At 41.9% G+C, this 16858-nt stretch overlaps 1 protein-coding gene across 6 annotated transcripts in view; it reads left to right on the forward strand.

Moving 5' to 3' along the window:
- Nucleotides 1-16858, forward strand: part of glra1 (glycine receptor, alpha 1) — an 85673-nt gene that overhangs the window by 26462 nt on the left and 42353 nt on the right. For 4 of the 6 annotated variants that reach the window (XM_069531536.1, XM_069531537.1, XM_069531538.1 and 1 more), the window contains one exon: nucleotides 3439-3477. The exons of the other annotated variants lie outside the window; for them this stretch is intronic. In XM_069531536.1, coding sequence (XP_069387637.1) covers nucleotides 3439-3477 — 39 coding nt within the window. The remainder of the gene's footprint in view (nucleotides 1-3438; nucleotides 3478-16858) is intronic. 6 annotated transcript variants of the gene reach the window in all.

The following is a 16858-nucleotide window of genomic DNA, read 5'->3' on the forward strand; positions in this document are numbered from 1 at the left end:
CCCCACAGCTGGAGTACTTGTTACTACAGAAAGCAACACCTTTTTACACCACACTCTTCCACACCCTCCCTGTTGCTCTCTGCACCTCCCTTTTCTCCTTGCCGGGGTTAAATGTGACGAGGTGGGACTGTAGTTATTAGCTGTCAGAGCTTGATGTTCATTTGGTGTTATCAGCACTTATCTAATGGCTACTTAATGGGATTAATGGGCATATGGTAATGAGCGTGGGATGGAGGAATGGCTGCGGGGTAAAAAAAAAATGGTAGAGGGGGAGTTAAAGGGAGGGAGGGAAGGTAGCATTGCAAGCAGTTAACCAACTTGCAGCGATTTGCTTATGACAGGAGATTGGAAAGAACTGCAGATGGCAAAAGTGCAATCCAGGGTTTCACACTGCTCAGAATGTACTCCACGAGCTTAGCGCCAGTATTTTGATGCTAACGCAGTTCCCAGTGGGCTTGAGTATTGCTCAGTTATTTTTAACATTTGCAGTAGACACGAATAAGCAAACTGTAAAATCTACCCCCTCCGTTCTCTTAATACTTTTCACAAGGATGCAAACACACAAATCTACCGGAGGGAGGGGACATCCTTGCTCGGAGGAAGGTCTTCTAGCTTTTTATGTATTCTAGGTAATGGCCCCATACACTCCAAGCCAGGAAATTTGGATGGGGACTATATTGCACGGAGCGAGGAATTTTAATGTCGTCTCAGAGGTGACTCTCCCCTGAGTTATGACAAAAATATTGATCATGCTTCAACGTCTAGCAAGAGGAGGTAGAGCGGCAAGGGCAGCGAAGAGAGGAATATTGAATCGGGTAATGGTAAAAGGCAGCCAATTGTGCGAGGGCACTCAAGACGAACTGAGAGAGAGACTGATACGAGGGTGGGGGAGTGGAACGGACAAACGAAATGAAACAAGGATGCTTGCTCTGAATTCTGCAGCCAAAAGTAGCAGATGAAGTCTGAAAGTGAAACCATCAAGCTGCAATTGGAGCACTGTCAAATGAGCCGTGTTGTCAAAATGAGTGAACTCCATATCTCTTCAGTCCCCCAGTTTGCTATAAATACCTCACATCGTTATTGTTTCTCCTCAGTCTGAGGATGGCACAAACGTGGAATCCCTTTAGCTCAAGGCGATGTAAAGCTAATGTGGGATCTGTAAGAAGAGTTGACGGTTTCATTACTCCGTCTTCCTCCCTCTGCAGCCCACTGGTCCGTGGCTAATAAGTTTATAAGGAAGGGATTACGGCTTTATAAAAGGCCATTCAGTCCTCCCCTGGAAACCCATCACACCTCTAATTACCAGCTTGGAAAGAAAAGTTAAAGCCAATCGCACGGGTGTAAAAGGCCTGATGGAGAGAAGTGTTTACTGCTGTGACACAATCACGGAGGCGGTAAGCTGCTGTTTTCAGCGTCGACGTATCTAATAATCGACTGATGCACGCAGCCTGTGAGAACTCCAGAGAAAAAAAGACAGTGAGGGAAAATCCCTGCACTCATTTAACAAAGAACCACTTTGTTTTCCAACACAAAATCAGGGTTTTTGTTGTTGTTGTTGTTGTACACCTCTTTCTACAAATCCAAGAGAATTGATTCTGCACAGCGCTAGTAATTAGCCGGCATTATGAGATCCCTGTTGCCAGAGAAGCGCAGCCCAAAAACAAAAGCTACTGTGGGTTTAATGCCAGGATCAGGTGCTCAGATGTTCGACAGACTGCCTGGCCGCGGGGCTAAGCCAAGGCTTAGCCCTGACACAGAGAGATTGCCATGTGCAGAGGAGGGAGGAAAAATTGCCTTTCATGGATTCAGGCAGATTATAGAGTTTAAGTCACCTGTCTACAACAGTTCATGGTCACAACGAATACTTTCCATCTATCTTAGGAGCCATTTCCCTTTTTTTTCATGCTGACAATGACAGATTACAATATCGCTCCCAGACTTCTACCCGGCATGGTCGCCATCCCTCACGATGGCAGTTGTCAAGTACAGCAAAGAAGGCTGGGCCCTGTTTTACTCCGTTCAATGCGGTTCGGAGGCAAAATAGGACATCCATCAACAAATCTGAGCCATGAAAGTAAAAAACTTCTGTATATGTAGTTGAAAGAGAATGAAGCTGTTAATTTCTGATGAAACTCAAAGGCTGCCCTCGTGACATTTCTAACTTTTCTTGAGAAAAGACATACATGTGCTGTCAGAGCCACAGATGTGATCATTACTGAGAAAGCCATTAAAGGCTTGAAGGTCAGATTGAGCTGTACAATGTTTGACCTTTACATAAGGGTATTTGTAGGAAAAACCAATGTAGTCAGTGAATTTTTCATGTCAGTGTATTTTTCGCAACCATGAAGTTTGAAAGGTGAAGAGTTCTGGGTCTTGTAGTTTATCTACTGCTCAAAGAACATTGAACCCTTAGTCTTTGCTTCTTTTACTTCCTGAATGGATCCATCAAACCACAGATTTCCAGACTTTATAGAACAGGCCGTAACTTTCCTGGAGTGAACGAGGAAAAGGCGTTGTCTTCCAGCCTTGAATTCCAATTCCGTGACAGAAATATAAATCAGGCAGGCTCAAAGTTTCTGTGGTATGACTGGAATTATGTGGGCCATTAGGAGGAAGTTGAAGATCTACATATTTTTGGGGGTGTGGGAGTTGAACCCTTTGTCATTCCGATGGGCTCCATTTCAGCCAAATGACTCGAAATGAATGGTGCCCATTTGAAGTAAGGAGCAGAGCTTCATTTCAGATTTGGAGATCATTCATCCATTCATGTGGGGTAACCACAAATAGTTGCGAGGGACAAAGGATCCATTTTGAGGACGTCATTAGTCTGGTTCATTTCATCCGAGAGCCAGTCGAGTCTTTGTGGAATATGCATCTCACTCATCAACCTGTTGCCCAAAAAGAAATAAATAAAAAGTGCAATTTCCTTGAAAGGCCAAATGAGGCTACAAATCAAAAGGAAGCCAGTTTGACATGTAGTCTTTGCATTCTCCCTGCCCTCCTCCTCTTCCTCCTTTTCTCTCTGGCCTCTTGCATCTCCTGTAGTGCATTTTGCTAGTCGTACTTCAGCTCCTGTTGACAGAACTGCATTGCAACCCTCTTCCTTCTCCTCTCCATCTTAGTGCATTGCCTCTGCAGTATGGCTGTAGATTGTTCCTCTACAGACTCATGCATCCCTCCCTCCTGCTATTGCCTTCAGAGTATGTTGCCCCCTCCCCCAACCCTCCTCCCTGCCCTTCCCAAGTCGACCCCACTGCCACACACTCTCCCACGCTGAGCGTTGGCAGCAGTGCGACACCTTAGATAATCCAGCCTTGCTGTCTTGTTCGCTCCTTGGTAGACAAAGCTGTTGTTTTCCTTAACGAGGACAAACAACGTTTAGTTGGTAACGTGTTGTTAGAATTATGCTGTGTTTAATTCTGATCTTTTTTTTATTAGACCCCAAAGGCTCCAAAAATGAAGCTACTCACAAGAAAGGTACTTTCCTTTTCTTTTTCCCTTTTTTCTTTTTTTTTTATTCTTCTCTTCTTCCCTGACCATGGTTTTCTGTTTGTCAATCACACATGCAACAATAAGGCGTTTTCCATGAACGTCAGGAAAATGTCTATTTGGTTTATATATACTTACATATACATATACATATATGTATATTTATGTATATATATATTTAAAGATATAGAGATGATAATGTATTTGTAGTTGTTTAACTGTGATGAAACCTCTCAGGACTTCTGGTGAATTAAGCAATTAAATATCTGTCAATATTTCAGGTAATTTTACTTAACTCGTTGTGTTGACACGTTTTTTCCTTAAAAAGAATTCCATTAGTGGCAAAAGAAGAAATGCTCAGTTTATTCTTCAGAAACAGCAGATTTTCCTGCAGGTTCAGCTGTGCCTGTTTCTGTAAATCTGTCTGACTAAACAAGGTCTTCTCTGAGGATGTGATGGTTTTTCTCTCCTTTATGAAGACAAATGAGACACAGCTTTTTCTTTCATCTCCAAAATCGGTCTGCTGGTCAGAAATATTCCTTGTGCCTTTAGTTATAAACATGAGGTTTTTGACACTGGGGAACTTTCGCACAACGATCGTAGCAAAATCAACGGACAAACGACTTCAATGCCAAATTGAACAAAACCTCTACTTGCTGCCAGATTTTGAGTCATTGGTTATTTTAACTATTTAAAAAGATTGAATTTTGATATACTGAAGTATAACAAATAGTATTAATATCAGCCTGATTACTGGCCAGCCTTAGTGTTAATGTTATATAAGCTGTAATAGGATAGCATGTAGTAAAAAATGTAGTATATTGCTGACTGCTGAGGGATCAACATTACTGCACATCCACACCACAAGATAAATGTTTTACCCAGTCTTGCCTTTTAGTCCTAGTATTGTTCTGCAGAGAGAAAGATAAAGTTAAAATACTATCTTGCAGTAGAATACAGTAGAATAGAGACCAATAAAATATCTTACAGTAAAATGCAGTAGAATACAGTGCAGTATACTATCTTGCAGTAGAATGCCGTAGAATAGAACTCAGTTCTCAGTTTGCAGTAGAATATGTGTCATTAGAGAAATACCTTTGTAAACGCTTCCGTCTATTTGTTCTCTGTTGATCCGTGTTGAAGAATCTCTCTCAGCCCATTTGGCTCGTTAGCTTAACATGCTAACGCTCGTAGCACAGCAGGCCCTTTACACAGTGGCTCCTGTCAGTCGTGACTAATGTGTGCGTGGCCCTAATTTGCATGCACAAAGTGGAGGCCGAGGCAGAAACCCCCACACAGCCCACACACACACACATGCAGACACACATGCACACACACACACACACACACACTTACACATATCCGGTATGCACAGATACACACAATGGTCGCTCCTGCAATTAGTGCTGGAGGAGTTTCCAGACAATTACAGTCAGCGATGGAGCAAACAGCAGAGGTGATGCACTGGGCAATTGTTTGGGGGCAACACTGCCAGTTACAGTCAATGCAGGTTACATTCTATATTATATTATTTCATATTTCCTGGAAACTGAATATTCCTCAGTGATAATGGCGCCAACACAGAGGAGATATCGGAGATTCCATCACTTAAGACGTTGACTCTGCCTCAAGATGATTAAAACACAATAAGATAGTGGTGCAGATGTGGTATCTTTGTGTCTGATTACTCCGGGTGACGGATGCTATTGAGTGAGACTGTTGGTTTGCAGACTAAAGACCCCAATTACCTCCTGAGCTCATACTCTGCTGGCCAATATTGTCAGCTTCACGGGAGACAACGTTTCGTATTAGCAGGCAGCCGCCCGTCTGCCTCGGGGCTGCTGCGATGCATAACTTACCCACCGGCTCAGGAGGAGAGGGAAGAGAGAAAAAAAAACCTGCCGAGCTAATAAGAAACCATTTTTCATTTTAATGTTCAAATATCAAGAGGAGAATTATAGCTTAAGAAGTTCAGAGATGTGTGAGAGAGGCCAGTGATGTCAAACTTCATCTCATAATATAATGACTGGAGGCATTATCAGGAAATGGCACAAATACAAATGTGTGTAATTACCACAATGTCATTTTCATAGTGATTTGTTTTGGTTTGCTGGTTATAATTAAACTACCCAGAGAATTTAAAGTGATTCAAGTGATTATCTGTTGGAAACTCAACAACTTGCAGAATGAAACTATAAAGTCAAAGAAGTCAGGGTGAGGATAAAAATGTTAATTTGGGGATATGTAGAGAAATAAAAGTATATATTTATTCTAATAATATTCAGTCTGCTTAACTATTAATGGTAATTTTACAAATCAATGAAAAGGAAATATTTTATTCCGTGCAATAAAAAATTTGACTTTTGATTTGTTGAGTTAGCCTGAAAAGTTTCAGTCTCGCTACTTGATGCAAAGACTTACATTAGAGCTACTTAAACATTTTCTCATGACACTGTTCCAAAAACTATCATGCAAATCAACCTTTGTGTGTCCTGATCATTTGGTTGAAATAAAGATGTTTTTATTCCAAAGAGAACTTTTGCAATTTGCAACGTCAACGTCCATTCAGTCAGATTTTGTCAGTCAAGTCAAATTATTCACCGAATACTAAAAACTATAAACAATGTTCAAGGCAAAACAATAAAAGAATGGATGAAGGAAATGAGATTTAAAAAAGACAGAAAGATTAAAGATTAAAACTGTAGGATTTTAATTTAGATTTTAATATATATATCCAGAGACTAGGGGCAGCAGGAAGAAAGACCAGTCCCCTTTAGCTTTTAGACAAGAACAGGGGACAGAAGGGGGACAGGAGTCCTAAAGAGGTTGAAGGGACCTTGGTCCAAATCAGTGAGACCATTGAGAACTGGTTCCTACAAGATTTGTCGTCTTCCCAGTGTCCTCACTTGTCTTTCCACTGTCAGTCCACTGATGAAATGATGAACTCCACCAACGTGGTCATCACTAAGGACGTCACCTGCTGGAGATTATCATCGATCAAGTGCTTTACTTCCTTTCAATCCTTTGACTTGATCTCCTTCAGCCTCCTCAGAGGGAACCTCCAACCTTTTTACTGACATTCACACTCTTTATCACCAGAAATCATTTATTTTCCTACACAGTAATGTGCAGGGCTCATCGTTTCACTCTGGATCGGCTTTGGACAAATTTGGTGAAGATGTCTCAGAGTTTAGAAGAGAGAGGAGGAGACATGAGAGAAAAGATTATGAGGTTAATGTGGAGGGAAGAGAGGAAAGATGTAATAGGCTACAGAAGAGGAGAAGAGGGGGATGGGAGACGAGGAAAGCGACGGGAAGGATTTGGCAAATCTGAGGGAAGTAGATATACCAACGAAAATGGTAATGAAGAAAATTAGATTGCGTGTTCAGAAAGGAACAAAGAAAAGAAGACCAATAAAATAAGAGGAAACTAACTAAATTAAAGGACAGGAAAGGAGATGACAGGACGTCAGAGTAAAGATAAGCGATAGAAGACAAAGTGAAAGGACAAGAACATCAAGGAAAAGACAGAAAGAAAAGAAGGAATAAAAAAGAAGGCAAGGACACGACAAGGAGGACAAATGAAAGAGGAAACAATCAAGAAAAAAACCAAGACAGCATGTGAACAGATCAATGTAGAAACTAGAGGCCGAGTGCACGCATGCCAGAGAAAGAAAGCCGTCATCGAGGGAGACGTGGGAGGAAGGGGGGAGAGAGGAGAGAAAAGAAGGGGACACAGAGAAAGAAGAAGGAGGTGGAGGAGGATTGTGGGGGTGAGAGAGGTTTCTCTTCCAGCGTGTTCAGCAGAATCCAGTCGGCAGGTCAGAGCCTGAATCCCGAAGCCTCGGTCGCCGCCGCCATCGTCGTGTTCTCCCTGATTAGAGCCTTTGCTCCTCCTGTTGTGGAACGTTCAGCACATATTACAGACAACTCACCTTCTCACACTCGTGCTTTATGCAGATTAATGTTAGGCCAAGGGATATTTGTACGGATCCCGGGTTCTCCTCTCCCCTCGGCGTCGTGCACCAGGCCTGAGGATTCAATCTGTCTCTGTAGATTTATGCTCATCTGAATGCCCGGCTCCACGGAGGACGGCTTTGTAATATGATTGCATAGTGCTTTAGAGAGGTGACACTTTAATGTGAGGACTGCAGGTTGGAGCATATTGCGGTTATGTTACTTTTTTTTTTTTTATTGAGAATTGCAGCTATGTAGATTTATGCTTATCCAAGTGGCCTGTCTCATGGTGAACACCTTTATAATGTGATTGCACAGGGCTGCAGAAAGCTAACGCTGCAGAATGATTACTGCAGGCTGGAGCACATAGTGTGGTTTTACTGAATGTAAAGCAGAATATCCCCCCACATAGATTAATTCCCATCCAAGTGGCCTATTTTGCAGAGTATAATATGGCGGCGTGATGCTTTAGAGAGGAAACACTCGTGTGTGTTTGCAGGGCTTTCCTTGATTCCCACAAATCCTCAAAGCTACATGACAAAACGATTCAGTTCGCCCCGGAAATGTGTGGCTTTCCCATCTCTCACTCTCCACGGAAACAGTCGAGCAACATTTAGAAACCTAAAACCACGTGGTTGAGATAAAAATAGATGTTTTTTGTGCACGAGTGGAAATATAATCTGAGCCCCAGTTTATTTAAAGCAAGGGTTGGTAATCCTGGAAAAGCGACATCAGACTGCACTTGTGTCAGATATAGTTCTACTTTCTGCCTCCTGTCAGCTGGTTGTCAAGATCACTGCATGTTTTACTTCAGCTGGATTAGTTTGTCGTGAGTTTTCTGAAAAATGTATTTAATTTCTGAAACAGTAAACTAACTTCTGAATTATCTGGAACGTGGAAAAACACTGTGATATAGGTTGAACCTGTTTTATCAGTAAGGTTGCAAGAAGGAGTGCATGTTTTATCTCTCGTGTGTTGAGGGATAAATTGAGGGGGCGGAGTGTGTGTGTGTGTGTGTGTGTGTGTGTGTGCTCATCACTAATCTCACATGACGATCTACCTTCCTCTCAAGATGATTAAAAGCATCGAGCTAACAGCGGAGCATCACGACACAACCTTAAATCACACGCTGATTTATTGAGTAGATGACTTCCACGCACACTCTTACACACACACACACACACACACACACACACACATACAGTACATACTCAAGGTAAACAGCCTATCTACACAATAAGGCAAACAAACAATGCAAATTACAAGCAGCAAAGATAAAGCAGTAAAACACACACTCATGGTCACATGCACAGGAATACAAATATCGTGCAAAAACCACATTGCTCACTGCTTTATTCATTTATTCTTACATAGTTTTAATCACACACACAATCGCACAGTGTGCAGCATCACTTCCTCTCAGTAATCCAGTGGAATAAAGCTCCTGTCATCTCGTCTCTGTCGCCGTGGACCTGCTATTGATTTCTGTTGCTCTGCAGTCAGGCAGCTGCCAGCCTGTCGTGTCCACCCATCATTCAGAACCTGACCTGGAAGAGCCCTGGTTCTCCAAAGACTTCGTTTAATGCTCCTTATTAGACAAAAGTACATTTTATGTTTAGTGGAAAGTAGTTGATTTAACACCTTAATGTTTTAGTAGCGTTATTATTCTCTTTATGATGGAAGAAAAGGTTTGAAATGTCAGGTTTTAGCATCAGTCCCTGAGAATGAGAGGTCGTTTCTTTATGCGACTTTCAGACCGACTGCAGAGCTGCATTTAAATATGTGACCAGAGGGATGTGGCTAGAAAATAAATAAACATGATGCAGCTTTCAGCGACTGTATAAAGATGAAGGATTCATCTCCACCTCCTCCCGCTATTCAGAAATCAAACCAAATATCCAGGATAGGAACCTTCTTACACCGATGATGTATTTGAGAGTCTGTGCAGCAGCGATTGGAGGAGTGAGTCAGTCTCAGCTGTCAATCACAACGTGATCACTCAGCCCATTTTTATGAAATACTGAAAGTAAATAATAATTCATTTATACAAAATATACAAAACACCAACAGTAGAGCTCATCAAATACAACAAGCAAATTAAAACAGGGTCATTTTAAATCAAAGACTGACGATAAGATAATACATCATTTAAAAGTAAAAGCCATTCAGTGAAAGTCTGTTTTGAGAGATGATTTAAAAACAGTTTTAGTTTCAAGGTGGTGTGGCTTGGGCCCGGCCAAATCATCTACGTACATGAGTGCATGAACAACAGCTGAATATTTATCACTTTGATAGACATCAGGACATTTCTCTGCATAAACTCAACCACTGATGGATAGAAAGATAGAAATGTAGAATGATAATAAGAGAGACAGAAGGAAACAAATGTTTTCACTGCAAACACACAGTCACAATCACAACATGCAGAGGAACGGAAATATGCTCCGAGGCACGGATGGCAATTTTAAGTAAATATGCAAAGACAAACACACACTCACACACACACACAGAGACACACAGACACACACACAGCCTCAGGTGCTTTCCTGACCAGGCTGCTATGCATCCATCCGTCTCTCCATCCTCTCCTCTGCTCTCCTGCCTCCCACTTTGAATACATTTCATCTCATAATGAAACTCACACACCCTGTGGCTGAAAGACAGAATACGAATGAGAATGAAAAATGAGGCAGGAAGAGAAAGAGAAAAAGAAACGGATTCATGGAGTGTGGGGGAGATGGAGGAAGAGCAGGTGGAGTAAAACATGTCATAATGCTATTTTCCTCCCTCGCTGGGGAGGAAAATTAAGTTTTTCCCTAAAGTTCACTCGGCGGAAGAGGCGATGATGGATGGTGAAATATGTCGGCAGGAGAAACCGCCATTCCTCATCGCGCCACTCCAATTAAAATGTGACAGGAAGTGGGGTTTTTTTCCCTCGCCACTGATCAACCGCGCTGTTTACTCCCTCGTTTAAAGCTAAAAGGGTTCGGTGTTGGGTAGGAGAAGCCAGGTAGACTCCTTCACATGTGGGAGAGTAATGAGGGCTGTCTGTGTAAATGAAGAGCGATGGAGCACGGGAACGGAGAGCTCTGGCATCTGCATGGGAATGAAAGAAATAAACAGGACGAAGATGCAGGTTCTTTATTTCAGGTGCTGGTGTCGCTTTAGAGGAAGTAGACCTAAGGAAGAGAAGAGAGGGGGAAAAACAAGGCTTGTTTCAATAGAGCTTCATTGTTGTCAGGAGACGGACGTCACTTTATGGTTCAGTTTCTTTCCTCCTGGAGTTTCTCAGCCTTTGTGTTTAACTCCTCTGTTGTCATGTCTGGATGTAATGGAGAAAAGAAGCAGAAACAGCAGGAGGGAGGTGAAGTTATCCTCCTGTTGTTATATAGACTCATGCAGTGTACATATCAAACAAGCCTGTTCTCCTGTGTCGATGCTCCGGAGCCACCTCAGAATTATTACTTGTCATAGAAATAACATCACTTCTTATTGTTTGTGTGCTGGACGTTGTGTGCAGAGTGTTTTTATAAACAGTCCACGGTGCGGAGTGAGGTTAGAAAATGTAACGTTCATCCTACCTGGTTTATCTGCAGTGTTTTGTTTTTAGCTATCAGTGTTTTTCATGAAAAGAAACTGAATTTGCTTCATCACTGTTAAATTTGTGGCTTCTATATAAGTTATAATGATTTAGACCCAAATTCCTAACATTTCAAAATAAAGGCTTGATATAAAGCAGCGCAGCAACAAAACTAATGTTTTTGCTTTTACTTTGAATACAAAGAGGAAGTGATTCAATGAACGCCATGATGGAGATCAGAATCCACGATACGACTACAGATGTAAACTAGCATTATCCCCAGAATCTGGCATGTTGACATGTAGCATTTTTTTTCTACAGATGTTCATTAACATGCTCTGTCCCTCTCAAGTTAATTATAAATACATTTAAAATGCTGGTCGGTCGGTTTTGGTTCACAAATCACTGCTGTAGGTTATTCAAGGATGTAGAAGTAGACGTGCTCAGCTCAGTCCACTGTCCCCAGTGACTGCAAGGCGCTGTTTGACTGTTTATTCAAAATTAATTAATATTGAACGTGTTGTGCTTCCAGATTGCACCAGAATCAACACTGAGCTTCCCTGGACACCAAAGAAGTGTGAAGGCGATAAGATGAATGGTTCTGTCATTATACGTTCCGTACAGAATTCTGGAATTAGTAGATGGATATAATTAGAATTTAAAAGTTGGGGTGTCTGTTTACTTTTGGCCGTGGACAGAAAAGCTCCATTAGTGAACCATTGGCGGTGAAATATGAAATGTGGGTATTTAATGTTCTATAGTCCAGAATCAGTTTTATGACCAAAGTAGCTTTTCTTTCTCTCTGAGTTGAGTTGAGTTGAGTTTAAAGCTCCTGGCGTTTGATAAAATGTTCATTATTTCACTGTTTCACCAGCGAGTCGGGAGATTTATGATCCTCTAATGTTCCCACTTTTATTTTTTTTTTTAAACTCTCGCCAGCATCACTCTCTCGCTGATGTTTATTCATGGAGGATAAGAACAAAATCATCACCTCCTCTGCTGTCGTGTGCGGCCTTAATGGATAAAAAAACAGAACACAATCTGCTTCTCTCTCTCTTTCAAACTCTCCCTCACACAGTCGCAGAACCATGTCCCTCAACTTCCATGAGGATGTGCAAGGGAAATATATTAGCTCAATAAAAAGTAAAACCGCCTTCCTCAGACCGCTCGGCCTACAGACGACGCCCTATAAATATTTAATGTCTCACAGCCATTGTGGTGTTTTTTTGCTGACGGAAGCTCAGTTTCAAAACAGGCGATGCTGCGTAATTCGGACTAGTCTTCGTGTAATTTGTGTTCTGCGACTTTTCTTCCCAGCGGTGGATGAATTCAGCTTCTCTGTCGTGTCACTGGCTCTGAAGCAAACTGAGGGTTAAGTAAAGCCTCGGAGATCAGGGCTCTGACGTTCCTCCTGATTCCTGTTTTACAGCCCTGCTGAGGCCTGATAATGAGAAGCATCCACACTTCACCACCTGTACCTCTTTCCTTCTCGTAAAAGCAGTGGGCTTGATTCGTGCAGCACCATTAGTTTCACTTGGTTGTGCCGGTACGCCACAGTGGTGTGATGCCGGTAATGAGGATGCCAGTAGGGACGGCTGATGACTTGACCAGTTAATTTGTCGCTGTTAATGTGGTGCTGATGGTGGGGGGGTTTCAGGTTGGTTAAGATGAGTCCCCGCAGGCCGACGTGTCGCCTACGATCGTTGGAAAAATAGTTCAGATTTGTCGTTTCAGTCTCCTACTCACACAATGAGGGTGTAGCATCATTAGCTCAGCATCAGTACAGACACAGCCTAAGGAACAAGGCTCAAGAAGAAGTTGGTTCAGTTGTTTTAAACCAAAGTAAACTAAAAGTTTTTCTCAGATTCATTTGTTTGTTTGATTTCATGTTGCAGGTTCTGTCATCTCCTCTCCTTTTGACCTCAGGGCTTTATTTTAATATTTCATTTGAAAAATCTCTTTTGATCAGACTTCAACATTTGGAAGAATTAATTAACATGTCGTTAAACCTTGTGACCGTAATAGTTTGTCTTGTGTTTGAGGTGGAAATCGTTTTGCTGAATTGTTTTAGGTTTTTACTTATTGCCCCAAAACAATGAAGTGGCAAAACACAATTTCGACGAGATAATCTCTTCTGGGCTGATGCTGTTTTCAGTGATGATACAAAGTGCTATTGCATTTTCAGACCTAATACCTGTTCCTACACGTTATGAAGTGAAGTAAAAGAAGTTTATTCTTTTCCGAAAGGTGAAATTGTGGAACACACAGTTCATTCCTGCAGATTCTTAATGAATAAATCCAGACTGCTCTCGCCTATGGATTTAAAACCCTGCTCCCACCAACAACATCTGGCAGTTTGACTTCCTGAGCTCATCAAAACTTAAATCTGTTCCTCAGACACGCACTTCATCCTGAGCGTGAGGTGAACTGAGTGCTTTCAGTGAGTCACGTGAGTTTTGTGTGCGAGGACGACGAGCCATTGTTGTCTGAGTCACTGGTGGCAGATGGAGACGGAGCCTCCTCCAGTTGTTGATGACAGCGGCTGCAGCGAGTCCAGGATTGATGCTGATAAGACCTTTTGTGCCATGTTTGCAAACCAATGTCTGCTCTGCTTTTGTTATTGTGCATTGAAGTGACGTGATAAATAAAATATGTGTTGGTGGAAGTGTGACTCCAACGTGAGGGCAGGAATAGAGATGGAGACTTCGATTGTGCCACAGATTCAGTTCCTGAACGACTTAATAAGTTGTTTTCCTCCATGAGAAATCATTTAAGAACGATGCCTCCTGTCGTCTTTTAGCCGCGGCGTCAGGGAGCAATGATTTCTCCTAGGAATAATTTTATGTTTTGGTAAATCTCTTCAGGCTTCATCAGTGTTCACCAGGATTTTTCTGCAATCAAACATTAATTCAAAAATTGCTTTAATCACAAAAAATAGCTTCCTATCACAATCGGCCGTTGATGTTGGATTGTAGTTTCTCTCCTACACTGGCAGCAGTGATGCTCCCTGCAGTTTCCATGCACCTGCTATATCATCACAACATATGGCATTTAGTGGACGACAACCTGCTGTTTGTTGGACGCTTGAATCCAAAATACATCCAATGAGTGGAGTTATGTGAAATAAAAACCTCTCGGGTGGGAATCAAAAGCTTCAGCAGCGATAGAACCAAAAAATATGACACGATGCCATATTTTCAAGTCCGTTTAAATTTAATTTGGTTTTGGAGACGAAACAGAGACCACACCGAGACGTTCCCACAGGCTGATGTTTGAAATCCACAGCTCAATTTAAAAATCACAACATGGACGAGATGTTGTGTCGACACTACAAAAAAGCAGCAAGGGAGTTAAAAACCCCTCGGAACTATTCATCATTAAAAAGGCAATTAGAGGAATAACTTCCCTGGCAGGTTTAGAAGTGTGTCGTCTTCATACCGGCTGTATTTAGACCTGTCGACTCCCTGGATACCAACCAAACACTTCTCTCTCTGTCAGTTCTGCTGCGAGGTGAAAAATGACCAGCGAAAAAATGTAAAATCTACAGAGGAACCAACATGGTGAATCACTTTGAATGAAGAAATGGAATAATTTCAGATTCTTTCAGAACATATTTCATTTCTAAAGCAATTTGTCCTCATGTTGCTGTGAAATCTCCAGCAGATGCTTCATCTCAGGCTCATTTATTATGTTTGCAAAAGCTTTGTCCAGTTTGTTAAGCACAAATAAAACTTGTTGTGCATGTGAATCAAGGAATATAGACACATTAGTGTTGCCTAAAAAATGTCTTATTTTGAATTTTAGTGCAGCTCTGTGTTGCATGTTTTAGACCTTTTTAGACGTAAACACACATAAGTAATTATAGAAGATATATAAGACAGTAAAAATATGCAGAACAGCTGCTATTTTGATTCACTGATTTTTTGCAGATGAATTGCAGGAATTACAAATTTGGCAATATCCGAACGCTTGAAACCTCCAGAAGCTGATGAAGACAAAATGAATCCATGCAGAAGCCTCTGATACATTTACAGACAAATAATTGTAAACCTCTTGCTGTGTGTGTCACATGGACCCGGGGCTCAGGGACGGAGGTTTGTTCAGTCACAGGCTGCAGTGGCTGCAGTTAGCAGAAGTGCTGAGCGGCCGAGTCGAGCTGTTTGTTTCATCCTGCTTTATTGCTGTTGTCACTTGTTCTTAATGAAAGTGGAGTTCAGCTGAAGAAGGAGGAGGTTATTTGTGCCGATGCGCCTCAGCAGGACTAGAGCAGTGTGTGTGTGTGTGTGTATGTGTGTGTCGTAGTATGTTGATAATTTATAATTATCAATACGCTTCAACGTGAATTGACTTCATCATCATCATCCCAATATCCAGAAATGAAGCCAAAACATTCTGGATACAAACAATGTCATAAGAAACCATATCTGGGGAAAAAAAATGAATTTGACGTGTACTTTGACTTTGTGCCATGTCCCATCTGCCAACATGGAGGAGGCAGGGTTGATGACTTATTCTGCAGCCCGCCACCAGGGGGAAATCAAGAGGATTGGGCTTCACTTTTGGACGGCCGTCATGTCGTCCATCTTTATTTACACTTTGTCCATTAAAGGAACATTGAGGACGACTTCTGATCCCATTTTCCAAACCAGCTGTGGAGGGACATATGTAGCTTCGTCTTCAACCCACGTACGACAGAGTGATTGGGTCTCTGAGTGGACACTGGATATTTTAATACCAGGAGTAAACTGAGAGTTGAACAGTTAAACCAGTGGATCAGTGTTGTACGGTGGCCCACAGGGACAAACTCTGAGTCCAGTTCTGTTCAAGTCCATTTTACTCGTTAAACTTCAAATCGCAAAAGTTTTTACACAGTGAGGTCGAGGAATTTCACTCGTTACTGCACATTAGTCAGAAAGTGAAGTAGATACAGAGAACATGCACCTGTAGACGTACAACCGCGCCGCTCCTAAAAGAAATCAAGTCATTATTTTAAATGTATTATCAAATGTAAACAGTATGAGACACAATCAGTGCTGCTTAAACCTCCTTAATTATAAAACAAATTAATATTAAAAGGATTTAATCAATTTTATTCAAGAGGCGAGGTCGTACATTGTGTCCTTACAAGTAGAAGTATATGAGTGTGTGTGTGTGTGTGTGTGACACACACACACTGATGCAAACTTACAGCTACAGTAACCTGTGAGTCACTCTGCCAGCCTGTCCTCCATGATGGTTAATGAGCTGTCTCTGCATTCTCCTCTCTGTCGTCTTCTGCTGCTGCTGCACCTCCGTCTTCTGTTTTTATTGGAAAGCTATAAAGTAAAACTGTCCTCTCTCTCCTTCTCTCCTTCCCTGGTTGGTTATTAAACCCATTGCTGTAGCAGGGACGAGGGAGAGAAGCATGAGGAGGAGGAGGAGGAGGAGGTTTTCTGTTCGGTATCAGCTTCTCCTCCTCCTCCTCCTCAGTTTTTATTTTGCGCCTCGCGCCTCGAAGGACGTCAAGAAAAGACAAATTATGATATCCCTCCACTCGCCTCGCTCCTGCCAAGCAGCGACTTTGAAGCAGGGATTGTGAACAAAGCCAGGATGCAGAGGAAACGTGTCAGAGCACTTGAGTTAAACCTGAAAAGCCATTCAGAAGGAAAACACAGTGATAATGTAATACCCGCTGGTTCGTGGATAAACCCTCTGATGCACTCAAACATTTAAGAGCTTGTGCTCACTGGGTTTGTTGAGCCTCTATGCATCAGACACAGAGTCCAGGAGAGATGATTATTTACCAAAAGGCCTTTAGAGTCTGTTTATCCGAGAGTGCATTTAAATAAACAGA

The sequence above is a fragment of the Paralichthys olivaceus genome, chromosome 9 (assembly GCF_024713975.1).
Source record: "Paralichthys olivaceus isolate ysfri-2021 chromosome 9, ASM2471397v2, whole genome shotgun sequence".
Lineage (NCBI taxonomy): Eukaryota > Metazoa > Chordata > Actinopteri > Pleuronectiformes > Paralichthyidae > Paralichthys > Paralichthys olivaceus.